Here is a 12,976-nt window from a genome sequence, read left to right as displayed (position 1 = left end):
TTATACAAATTCTTCTGTATAAATGGCAGTGACATTGTTTTAATATTTTTATTTAAAGCAAATAAGCACCTTTCCATAGTTAAATAACTGTTTTCCTTTCATGTGAATTGAATCTCTGTGCCTTTTGTTGTGATACATTTAAAAGAGCGCGTCTGATCCCAGTGTAAATGTAAATCACACTTAGATTTGAATTCCTGCTTTGCCACTATATATCTTGGTGACCTTTTAAAAAATAATTTTTCAAAGTCTCAAATGTAAGTGGGGATAAAATCAACCAAATTTACAGGATGATGCCAAAATAGGATGAAAATTTATATTCTTGTGTTCATTTATTAGAACACCAAAAACTTTAAAAAAGCAGAGGAGGGGGTAATTAATAAGAGAAGAAATGAATGGTCCACGATTTAAAATATAGATGTGATCAATAATGCAAAATATTTTGCATTGAAGAATAATGCAACATTTTCTTAAATGGATCAGTAAAAATAGGCTCTTTGGCTACCCAAGACATAAAATACGAACCTTAATTAAGGAATCAGAAAGGTAATATAACTATAAACAGGGAAATTATGAATAACTTAAGAGGGAATACTATATACTAATACATTTGAAAATTTGGATATAATAGCCAACTTGAGGAAATTCTAAGTCATCAAAACTGAAGAAGACTTTAGAAACCTAAATATACTGTTAGCTGATGAAAAAAATCTGAAAAGTTAGTTAAAAGCACCTAACATGGCATGATGTTCAAAAGCTTTCCTGGATAATTCCACCAAACATTAAAGAGAAGAAATCTCCTACATAATATAAAGTATGTTTTTGAAAAGTTAGGGTAAGAACTCATTCAAGGAGGGAAGTTTATTCCTGACATGAAAGTTAGAGCCTTATACACAACAGAAAAAAACTATCAACCACTTTTACTAATGCAAACCTAAGTGTAGAAATGCTAAGCAAATAAATTCCGCAACACTTTAAATGAGTAATTTTTCATTGCCAAGGGTGATGGTGAGGAGGTTAGTGCAGTAATCCTGCCAGAGATGAAGATTCTAGGGGCACGTGGGTGGCTCAGTCAGTTAAGCGTCCGACTTCGGCTCAGGTCATGATCTCGCAGTTTGTGGGTTTGAGCCCCGCGTCAGGCTCTGTGCTGAACGCTTGCTCAGAGCCTGGAGCCTGCTTCAGATTCTGTGTCTCCCTCTCTCTCTCTGCCCCTCCCCTGTTCACACTCGGTCTCTCTCTGTCTCTCAAAAGTAAATAAACATTTAAAAAAGAGAGAGAGAGACGAAGGTGCTTTGCGCCAGGGTAGTGATAATGGAGGTGGGGAGCGGTGCCTGCACCGATGGGTGTGCTTGGAAGGTGGAGCTGGTTAACTCAGGCGTATGCTGTCAAACAGGAGGCGGCGTGCTGGGCGGTGGGTCGGCCCGGCCTGTGGGGGGACCCGCTGCTGGTACATGGGCGGTGGGGGTCATCAGGTGCTCAGGATCGGACGTGCTGCCTGAGACCTAAGAGGTTTCTGGACAGGGCTGTTAGGGAGGTGGTCGGGGGTCTGAGTGTGGAGTTTGGGTGAATGAAGCGAATCAGGATACGAATCAGAGATTTCTTAGAAATAGGAGTGATTTGGGAACCGCAGCCCAGGGAGGGGATGTAACACGTGAGGCTGGAGGAGATGACGCAGGGTGCGGGTGTGGTTGGAGAAGGGAACGGTGACCGGCCCTGCGACAGAACAGTCACAGGCGTGACGTGGGAGATGGCAGAGCAGGGTCCCAAGCGTGTGGCAGGGCCGAGGACATTCCCCTCCAGAGACAGGCAGCAGGCTAACGTCACACACGCCCCATCACTGGTGACGTCACAGAGAGTGTCTCCTGGGAGCCACGGGCATGAGCGTGAGGGGACAGAAGTTGCAGGCAGCGAGCATAGACGGCCGTGTCATGGAGCATCGCCTCCGAAGGGAGAGGAGACCCGGGGCCCAGCCGTGTGGGGAGGGACCCGGAGGTTTTGCTGGCTGGGGTATGTCACGCGTGTGTCATTTTCTCAGTACTGCCTGTGCCGCTCGAAGCCCGGTGCCTGCACGTCTGCACTCGGCACACGCAGTCACTGGTCTTGTGCGGAGGTCCTTAGGGTCCGCGCTGTGGGCGCACCCCACGCACACAGATGGGCGTCCTTCAGGGTGGCTGCCGTCCAAGTCATACCAGTGTCTTCTGTCCTAGATGTTGTCACAAGTCGATATCTTCTTTTATATTTTAAATGTTTATTTATATTTAGAAAGAGAGAAAAACGTGGAGTGAGGGAGAGAGAGAATCCCAAGCAAGCTCCACACAAGTCAGCAGAGCCCCAACACGGGGCTCGAACTCATAAACCGTGAGATCCTGACCTGAGCCAAAACCAAGAGTCAGGCGCATAACTGACCGAGTCACCCGGGCACCCCTACTTGGATTTTAAAGCTTTTTTTTTCCATAAAAGGGTCAGTGGCCCCCTCTTGCCTACTCCCCCATTCTCTTTGCCTTTGAGGCCCACAGCCTTCTGTAAGTTCCCTGTGAGAGCTCATTCTTGGTTAGAACTTTCCTGCCAGCGGTGTGCGTGTGTGACAGAGTGGCCTCTGTTTACAACCTACTTTAATCTCACACCTAAATCTCTTCGATAACCATACTTCACATGCAGCACCCTAAAGGGCTTGGCGGTTTCTTGTAAAGTTAAGCACACATTTACTTTTTGACCCATGAATTTCACTCTCACGGATCTGCCTAAGATGATTGAGAGCCCGCGTTCACAGAAAGACCTCTGTGTTCTTTGGGGTTCACACGGAGACGTCCACAGTGGCCTCATTCACACGAGCCCGCAGCTGGAGGGCGTAAGCATCCCCCAGGCCCAGCTGCGGCAGAACAGACGCGCACACAGCAGCAGCTGCGAGCGGTGGAAGGGACAGGCCACTGGGACACGGCAGCGGGCGAGTCTCCATGATACCATGTCAGGCAGATGAACCGGGGTTCAAAACAGGACACGCCGTCTGGGTCTGTTTCGATGGCCTTCTAACGAGCTGCAAGGCTAAGCTGCGGTGGAAAGAAGTCCCCACCCTGGTAGCCTCGGGGGCAAGGACTGATTCAGAAGGACCATGGAGAGATTTTACAGAGAGATTAAACATTCTGTGTCCTTTCTCATCGTCATAATTATTTTGTTGTTGTTACTGGGATGTTTATTATTTTTTTAAAAAGCATTTCATTTAAAAATTATATTTTCTTTTTGACAAACGAGAAAGAACTGCACAGATTTCAGTGTATACATTAGTGTGCAACATGCTGCTTTGATACCCGTGTGCGTGTGAAGTGATCCCGGCGGTCAAGGTGACGGACACAGCCCTCCCCCGCAGGGCTGGGGTGTGCAGTGAGGACGCAGAAGGTCTCCTGCCTGTGTTTTTCCAGTTTGCACCCCAGCAGCTTCGTTCCAGCGCCGTCCTGCACGTCTGGCCCCAGAACTCTTTTATCTCCTACCTTTTTAATTCTATGTGTATATTTAGTATGTCACATGTATCTGTGCAGAAGTTAAGGAATCACGAATGTGCAGTGACGTCCTGGAGGACGCTGGCTTCTCACGTACCTGCTGAAGGCCACGCCGCAGTCACATACGTTGCTTTCTTAAACTCACCCAGGGTTGTGTCTGTCATTTGTGGACGTAGGACACAGGACTGCTGCTGAGTAAATGAGCGGTGGGGGGATCAGTGCTTCCCCGGGCCTATTTCCGCTTTCTTCTTGTCTTTACATTTAACTTCCTTTCCTGTACAGACGTTTTCTCTACATAAGAGAAGAGACACTTGCATGCTGAGTGCCGCATACCTGCCACCTGGCCTCAGTGATGGCCATTTGGCTATTCCTGTTTCAGTCACACATCTCTCCCCTTTTTAAAATTTTTTAAATTACATTTATTTCTTTTTGAGAGACAGAGAGAGACAGAGCACAAGCAGGGGAGGGGCAGAGAGAGGGAGACACAGAATCAGAAGCAGCTCCAGACTCTGAGCTGTTAGCACAGAGCCCGACGTGGGGCTGGAACCCACAAACCATGAGATCATGACCTGAGCCAAAGTCAGAAGCTTAACCGACTGAGCCCCCCAGGAACCCCTCCCTCCCATATTTGATCGCTGGTGTCATTTAAAGCAAATCTGTCATCATGTAATTGCAACCATAAAGACTTCTGTATAGGTTTCTAATGGGAAATGACATTTTTTACAAAAAACCTCAATTACATGCCATTTGCATGCCTGACAGTCTCACGTAGCAATAGTATCTTCATATTTGGGCCATATTCGGTTTCCCTCAACTGTCTGAAAAGATTCTTTTTAAGTTGTTTTCTTCAAATCAGGATCCTTAAATGGTTACATGTGGCATTGGATTGGTATGTCTCTTTGTCTGTTTTAATCTCTAAATTCCTCTCTCTCTTTTTCAAATGATCATCTTCTTTTAAAAAAAAATTAATTCCAGTGTAATTGACCGTGTTCCATTAGTTTCAGGTGTAAAATACAGTGACTCACCAGTTCTGTATATTACTGAGTGCTGGTCACAACACACATACTCCGTAATCCCCGTCACCTATTACTCACCCCCCACCCACCTCTCTCTTGGCAACCACTAATTTGTTCTCTGTATGTCAGAGTCTGGTTTTGGTTCCTTTTTTTCATTTTTTGTTTTGTTTGTTCAGTTCCACATATGAACGAAATCATATGGCATTTGTCTTTCTCCGACTGACTTCCCTTAGCACAATACCGTCTAGATCCATCCGTATTGTTGCAGATGGCAAGCGCTCACCCTTTCTCATGGCTGAGCGACCTCGCATTGTGCAGACCCCACCCCTTCTTTGTCCCTTCACCGTTTTGTGGACACTTGGGCTGCTTCCACGCTTTGGCTGCCGTAAAGGGTGCTGCTGTGAGCATTAAGGGTGCGTATAGCTTTTCAAGTTAGTGTTTTCATGATCGTTGGGTAAAACACTCAGAGGTAGAATGACTGGATCATATAGTTGTATTCTGAGTATTTTGTGGAGCCCAGACTGCTCTCTACAGGGGCCGCACCAGTTCGCATTCCTACCAGAGAGTTTGTAACCTTTGTCTTCTCCCCACGTCCCCCCCCACCAGCCCCAGCCACCTGCCTGTGTGCTCTCTACTCCTGTGAGGTCGGCCTTTTAGATTCCACATGAAAGTGAGAGAATACAGTGTTTGTCTTTCTGTGTCTAGTTTATTTTAATTAGCATAATGTCCTCTAGTTTCATCTGTGTTACCACAAATTAGCAGGATTTCCTTCTTATTTAGGACTGACCTTCTTTTTAATGTTTATTTTTGAGGGAGGGAGAGAGAGAGAGAGAGACAGAGAGCGTGAGCAGGGAATGGGCCGAAGGAGAGGGAGACAGAATCCGAAGCAGGCTCCAGGCTCTGAGCTGTCAGCACAGAGCCCGACACAGGGGCTCAAACTCATGAATAGTGAGATCATGACCCGAGCCGAACCGAAGTCGGACCTGTAACTGACTGAGCCACCCAGACACCCCATGGACTGAATAATATTCTAATACTACATATAATCTAATTTACATACATACATTGTGTGTATGGCAATTTCTTGATAAAGGCATCTGTTGACAGACCACTTGGGCATTGTGAATAATCTTCACTGTGTAGATAGGGCTTTCATATTGGAGACTTGATGGTACATTAATACATAAGAATAACCACGATAGAACACTTTGCTCTTAGGATATGATCATCATTAGCAATCGAAGGCACCAGGGTGTACTAACCCATCCACTGGGTTAACGATTAGAATTTGAAGCCTAACCATGAAATTAAAATCCAGGGTCATGGATTATCACAGACTGTGCGTGTTGAAAAGTATCTTAAAGGCTATGCACTTCAACCTCCTTGTTTGACAAGTGGGAAAACAAAAGCTCCGAGGTGCGGTGAAAGGAGACCCCACGATAGACTGCTTGTGTTGCGGATGCCTTCCTGTTCTCGAGGTGGGTGACCCCCGTCCCGCCCGGAGGAGGTGGGGGGCAGCGCTCGTCCCTCTCTGCCGCACCCCCCTGTCTCCGTACCGGCTGCACTCTCGGAGGCGTGTTGTCGGAGAGAGGAGTCTGCGTGCGTGTCACGTTTATAGGGACGCCTCCTCTGGGGGACTGAGGCCCCAGCTGAGAGCAGCTACCGTCAGCCTCCGCAGAGGAAGAAAGAAGTGTTCACGGACTGAATTGGTCATGAACTCTGTGTGTCTGGGCAGGATGGTTTCTGTGGGTCCGGATCTGGGGGCTCGAACTCTGTCGCCATGACCTGCTCTCTTTACTTGTCTTTGCCTCGCTTGCCTCTGGGTCAGCCCCAGTCTCAGAGAAGCTCTTTCCCCGGACTTTAGGGGGAAAACAGAAAGCAAATGCTTCTAATTACTGGTGAGGAAGAGAGAGAGGGCATGTTAGAACACAGTCTTTTCTCTGGAGTTCCTCAAAACTGGCAGTCGTCGAATAGGATCTTGTTCACAGACAGTAGAGGAACGGCCCCCATGAGGCTACCATGCCTTGTCGGCATCACAAGTTCAGAGCGCTCGTGACAGTGTCTACGGGCTCACCCTGTCACCCAGGAGTCTACACGGAAGAGGACTCGGACAGCATCTACCACCAGACGGTGACCGGGAACTTCCGACGCACTATTACGCTGATCCGGTGTTAGCAATACAGGGTCCCAGAGGAGGCCGTGGGTGGCCTGGTTCGCTGTGCGGCAGAACAGGGAGGGGCTCAGGTTACAGGGGCAGGGACGCGGACCCCACGACCCCAAGACAGGAGGCCCAGCAGAGGCGGTAGGCGGCACACACCTCCCGGAGGGGCCGCTCTGGGTCAGGGTCTGAGAGTGGCGTCTGCGCTCTGCAGTCGGTGTTAAAGCGTGAGGATGCCTGCTGGTGGGCCTTTGTTTTGATGCTTCAGGGTCATGTGCGTTGGTTCCTTTCTGCTGTTCTCTCTACGGGGGAAGCTTCTGCTCCAGATTCCTGAATGTCTCACGCCTTCACCCCCTTCCAGTGAGGATCTTTCAGGGTAGAACTCTGTCCGTGCCTAAGGACACCTATTCCAAATTTGTGTTCCCGAACTGTAGTTCCCACGGTGTTTGCAAACCAGCCGGGGCTCGCTGTCGAGACAGACCTGAGCCACAGCTCTGGGGCTCACCTGCCGTCTGCTGCCCCTCTGCCCAGGACACAGGAGTGGCGTTTGGATCGCTAAACAGTAGTGTCTGTGTAGAGCTGATGTCCCACCGTCCCCCGAAAGCCTGGCAGTTTCTGCTTCCTCCATGTAGTCATCCAGAAAGGTGGCCGCAGGCCTCTGGAACTGAGAGGAGGATCTGTGCTCCTAGTGTTCGGCTGTGAATCCGGATCCTTCCTTCAGGAGACCTGGTCTCCATCTCCCCTTTCTTTGTTCGGGAGATTCTGGGCCTGAGAATTGGCTCCAGCCTGGAATTCATCCGGTGCTCTGACTTGCTGTGGAGAATCAGGTCAACTTGTGTTCGTGAAACGCAGAACTCCTCTGTGTAGACAGATGAAGACAGAGCAGGCCTCCCTGTCTGTTCCAGGTCCAGGGACCCTGGGGCCAAGCAGCCCCTGCTGGCCGGGTCACTGTGGTGGCAGCTTCAGGTCTGCCGGGATGCCAGGTGCCCCCACCTCATTCTGGATGTTGTTGTCGCCGCGTGGCTCTGCCGTCCGGGCGCCAGTGGGTTCAGAGACCCCGATGGATGGGCCTCCCTGGGCCACAGCACAGGCCTACGCGCACGTGCCAGTGCGCCCCCAGGGGCGTATTTCTCACAGCCTTGGTGAAGGGGTTGTCTGTGCTAATGCGGCTCGGAGATGGGTAAACAGGTCTTCCAGAATAAACCCCTGCTAGCATGGACCAGGAAGGTCTGGTGTTTCGGCTGCATCTGAAAAAGTGTTGGCCACTTTTGGGACATATTCCCCACCCAGCACAAGCATGGGGAGCCCAGCATCTCTGTTTAGTGCACTTCCTCGTGTGAATTCCCTCCATCTGTTCTGTCCAGAGGAGTGCCTGTGTGTGGTAGATTGTCAGGATCGCCGGTAGCTGTGTGCAGAATGATTGAGTGATTGATTCATCCACTCTTTCATTTATTCATTCACATCCATTCACTCCCCAGCCATTCATTGAGAACAGCAATCAGAATAGCAGCAAGTATGTGCAGTGACATGGATGGAGCTTGAGAGTCTTCTGCTAAGCTCAGTTAGTCAGCAACAGACAAATACCATATGATTTCACTCATGTGTGGAATTTAAGAAACAAAACAAATGGAAAAACAAAGGAGGAAAAAAAGAGAAAGACAAACCAAGAAACAGACCGTTCATTATAGAGAGCGAACTGATGGTTACCAGCGCGGACGGGGCTGGGCAATGGGGGAAGTAGGTCCAGGCGATGTGTGGAATGCCGAATCGTGATATGGTACACCTGACACTAATGTGACACTTACCTTAACTATACTGGAATTTAAGAAGAAAGAATAATGGCAAGTAATAGACGTTTAGGAGTGAAAGCTGGCTGGAGAAGGTGTCGTAGGCAGACAACGACCCCATTTTGTAGAATGTGAGAGGCCGTCCCGTGGGGAGTCTGTTATTCTAAGGGGTGGGAAGTATCTTAAGCCAGGAGTTGACAGAATCTTATTTTGTTTATGAAACTTACCCAGGCGATTGTTTGGAGAGCAGGCTTGGGGCAGCCAGCTTGGTAGTGGGAGGCTTGTTAGACAGCGTTTCGGTGATTAGAGAAGACCCGGCGGTAGCTTGTGCTGGAGTAGCTAAGGTCTAGCAGCCACCTCCCCCCACACCCCGTCCGCTGCTGGTGTCCCTGCCACCACAGTGCAGCCCAGAGCTTTGGGCTTCCAGGGGACGGCTAGCTGGTCATGTCCCCTCCTGTGCTGGGGGGCGGGTTTGGATCAGGCTAGGGTGGCGGCCCCACCCGTGCAGGTGTGGAGAAAAATAAACTTCGTTGTACCCAGCGCCATGCCGATCACTTGACATTTCTAGTGTCTTACCGTGCTTCATTCAGTCAGCAAACTTTCATACTACTTTTACTGAATAGATAAATAAAACTTTAGAAATAAAGTTGTAATTTGTAACACTTGATATTTTAATATAAACATACAGTCTATAAATAATCCTACCTCATGGCAATTTTAATATACAATCAATTTCTTGATAGATTATAATATTTAAATAAGTGNTAATGTGTAAAAGCATAAAAGAAAGTGTATATATATATATATATATATATATATGAAGTTATATAATTAACAAAATGCTTTTTAAATTAAGGAACTTTTATTCTATTATATTTAATTATGTCCTTTCTTTTTCTTTCTTTCTTCTTTTTTTTATTAAAAGTACCAAGATACGAATATGCAGGGGGTTGTATATGAGTTAAACAGCTACATCGAACAGCGGCTGGACACAGGTGGGGACAATCAACTCCTCCTCTATGAGTTGAGTAGCATCATTAAAATAGGTAAGAAATGCTTTCTATTCCTTCTGGCAGAACGTTTGAACTGAAGTTCCTTTTATTCTGTTGTGGAAAATGGAAAAAGTAATATACTTACTACAAGGCAAATGCAAGTCACTTATTTACTTCCATTCTTGGGCTGAGCTTGAAGTGAAAATATTTTATTATGAAACTACCAGAATGAGTCAAACCTAAAAATTCCTCAATTATCCAGTCTCAAAGAAAGTATCTGCCAGATGTGTAAATGGAATATACTATCTGCTTCCTAAATAAAGCCTAGTTTCTTTGGAAAGTGTAGTTTGGTTGAATTAAATCACATCTTTACGAAGGAAAATCATTCATTTTTAAGCAACAGAAAGCATTTTAAATTTATTTGGGGACATGACAGATTTACATCCTATTATCACCACTTTTCTGATGGGGAAGCTGTGGCAAAGGCAGGCCGAATATTTGACCCGAGGCCGCGCGAATGAGGAGGGGCGAGGCGGGAGTCTACACTTAGGCAAGCCTGCAGGAGTCGTGTCGTTCCCTGCTGTGAGGACAGCCTTCACGTGGCCCCGAAGCAGTGTTCGGAAAGCCAAGCCGTGTCCCCTTCAGTGATGCTGTGTGGATATATACATCATCCTTTTTTGGTTGATGCTTATACTGATGATTCTTATTAGGAATATCGTGTCTGGTATTTTTAGTACTTTAAAAATTAAATACAGTTCTTAAACATATTTTCCAATAGTTGTAATGCTTAAAGTTTCACAAATGCATTATTACATAGTACATTGGCTTCTATATGCATTTGAGGATGTCACATCTTAAAATTTGCAATAGCTGAGAAATAATGAATGAAAATGTTCTATGTCGTTGAATAAAGCCATAAATAGTTTGTTCAGTTTACTGCATGACCATTAATTATGTTAACAAGCCCTTCCACAAGATTCCTATCTGAGGTCTCACCTTAAAGAATTCATACGTGGTCTGTTCTTCCATTGAGATTAGTTTCTTCCTTTTTTATTACTTTGGCAGCCACAAAAGCTGACGGATTTGCACTGTATTTCCTTGGGGAGTGCAATAATGTAAGTATCTGAATTTAGATTTTGGTGCTGTAGATAAGAACATGTCACAAGCTTTGTAAAAAACATAAACTGTGTCACAAACAACAGATACCTGTCAATTAAGTACTTCCAGCTCATTTTGTACTTCGTTTCTGTACACACTTATTGCCAGCTGAAAAATTTAACCATCGTGGCAACTTTGGGGCATAAAATTCTAGAGTCATTGTTTTGGTTTCGGCTTGTAGTGTTCTTCTATCTTACGAATGGCATTTCTAGACTGTTTTGTTCAGAAGGTATTTCGGCACAGTGGGCCGGGGTGTCACGGACAGCTCATGCCCTTTTCGACACACTATCTGCAGCAGAATAAAACAAGAACAAAAGTTGAGCATTTTTTATGTGAGTGTTTAGAACTTTTAAGGCCACTGAAACAGTGCTGGGGCGGAGTTACCACGTGGAGACCCCAGCCGTGGCTGTAGCTCAGACCATGGCAGGGGTGACTGTTCATGTTCTGTACGACAGGCCGGAGCCTGTTTCTCTTTCAGCTCGCTCAGAGCACAGCCCGTTGTCAAATGCAGCGCGCATAAGTATTTCAAGATGTGCAGCTCACTGGTGTTTGATTTTTATTACGATATTAAAACCACACACATAACATCATAGAAGAATATTCTGAACCCATGAGAATTACATTCATAAGTTAACTATATTAGAAATCATTTATAAATAAATTCAAAAAAATTTTACTGCGTATTTCTTATATGTTAGGTATTGTTATTGTTATTTGAGATTTGGGGTTTATTTTTGCAGTGTGATGCTTGTGTTCGTGAGTGACTGAAATGTGTGCTATTTATATTATATACAACGTTAATAGGAATAGAGACACAGGTATTCTGAGACGTTTAATGGTCCTCTTGAATAGTACAGTAGTGCAAAGGATGAAAAGTAGTTGCACAAAAATATTTCCTGGCTGATTTATAGAACCCATCATCGATCCTCTTCTTTTCTGTAGCCCTTCTTTCCCCTTGTGTAGTAAAAATGTGTGTCACAGGATTAGAAGCTCTTTAGGGCAAGGACCTTTTCTTACTAATCTTTGCATTCACCCAGCATCTCTTCTAGTACCTTCCATGTGCAGAGACAAGGGTTTTATTAAATTGAATTTTTCAGATATCACTACTGCTTCCAAAATTTTAAATGATTTTTCAGACACTGGCAGTATTTGTAAATGGCTAAGCTATTACAATAACAAATAGATCTCACTCTTCCCTGTTTGTTCTAAACACTTCTAAAATTTTGGGACTAAAATTAAGTCAAAAACTTTGGGCTTAAGATTAAGACTTCTTTTTTCAAAACTACTGTAGAATTTGCAATTACGCTTAACACGTACTGGTGTGTATGTGAGCTCAGTGCACTCGGCAGAGTGTGTGTCCCGCCACGACGGCCCTGGGACCTGCAGACGATTCACGGGGCTTGGCCTTGGCTGCTGGCTATGTGCCGCCTGACCCTTTGCTTCAGTCACAGCTATGTGTGACCCAAACTAGGACCATTGAGTTCTGTGATGAAACCTGGGTGCTGGAGTCAGCTTTTCTAACTGTTTACACAAAAAGCAATGAGTGCGCCAGGCACTGAGACAGCCCCATGGGATGACCCTCTTCTGCTCTGCGTGGAGTCAGGGGGGCGAGGGGGTCAGAGGTCAGAAAGGCAGGCAACAGGAGCCCGGGGGGCTGCCGGCTGTGGGAGCCTCAGGAAGTTCTTGGCTTGGAGAGCCTGGGTGTAGATCCCGAAATCCCACATTCTCAGTCACTCAGCTGCAGGTTTTTGTTTATTTTTGCAAGCTTGTTTCCACCTTGACCTCCGTGCAGTAGCTTCCTGGAATATGTGACATAGAAAAACCTTTGGTGTCTACAGCAGCTAAAGCGTGCTCTGTGTATGTCGATTCTAGTTCTTTTACCTTTGTCACTTAATTGAGGGGATGATATTCCATCCATCCGGGTGTTAGTCAGCTCTTTATTCTACTTGTTCCTAAGGGCCGTGAGTTTTCCTCTGCACGCTTCTCTCTGGGGTCCCTGCTTCCTTGGCCCCCGTGTGCCTGGGGTAGCGGAGTTCGTGGCCAGGTCCTAGCTTAAGCTGACCTTCCTGAGCCAGATCTCACTCTGTTGAGCCTTAGTGTCTCATGCTTCTCCTTCCTAGAACTTAGCTGCGTCTGTAATTGTACATCTGTGCTTCGTGTGGTGATTTGTTCATTGGGCTTTCTCTAGAACGTATGCTTTGTGAAGGCCGACACCTGGGGGTTACTACTGTGCCTTGTTCACCACATTTTCCCTTCTGTGCGTTCTGCGCAGGCAGCTGGGCACTTGGCGTCTCCCTGCCCTGGGGACTTCTGGGGAGGGGGATGCAGGGGGGGAGGGAGTGCGGGGTGGGGGGAGGGAGACCTGCCCAAAGCC

The 12,976-nt window shown here is 46.6% G+C and overlaps 1 protein-coding gene across 1 annotated transcript in view; it reads left to right on the top strand.

The window, feature by feature from the left end:
* The window catches only part of PDE10A (phosphodiesterase 10A), a 226,168-nt gene that overhangs the window by 120,298 nt on the left and 92,894 nt on the right, over positions 1 to 12,976 (top strand). Inside the window, exons 5-6 of the mRNA XM_077761207.1 lie at positions 9,378 to 9,498; positions 10,510 to 10,559. Coding sequence (XP_077617333.1) covers positions 9,378 to 9,498; positions 10,510 to 10,559 — 171 coding nt within the window. The remainder of the gene's footprint in view (positions 1 to 9,377; positions 9,499 to 10,509; positions 10,560 to 12,976) is intronic.

Source organism: Crocuta crocuta, unplaced genomic scaffold, assembly GCF_008692635.1.
Source record: "Crocuta crocuta isolate KB4526 unplaced genomic scaffold, BGI_CrCroc_1.0 scaffold455, whole genome shotgun sequence".
In the NCBI taxonomy this organism is placed as follows: domain Eukaryota; kingdom Metazoa; phylum Chordata; class Mammalia; order Carnivora; family Hyaenidae; genus Crocuta; species Crocuta crocuta.
Note: the sequence above shows the minus strand (reverse complement) of the source record. Positions and strands in the feature narration are given on the sequence as shown.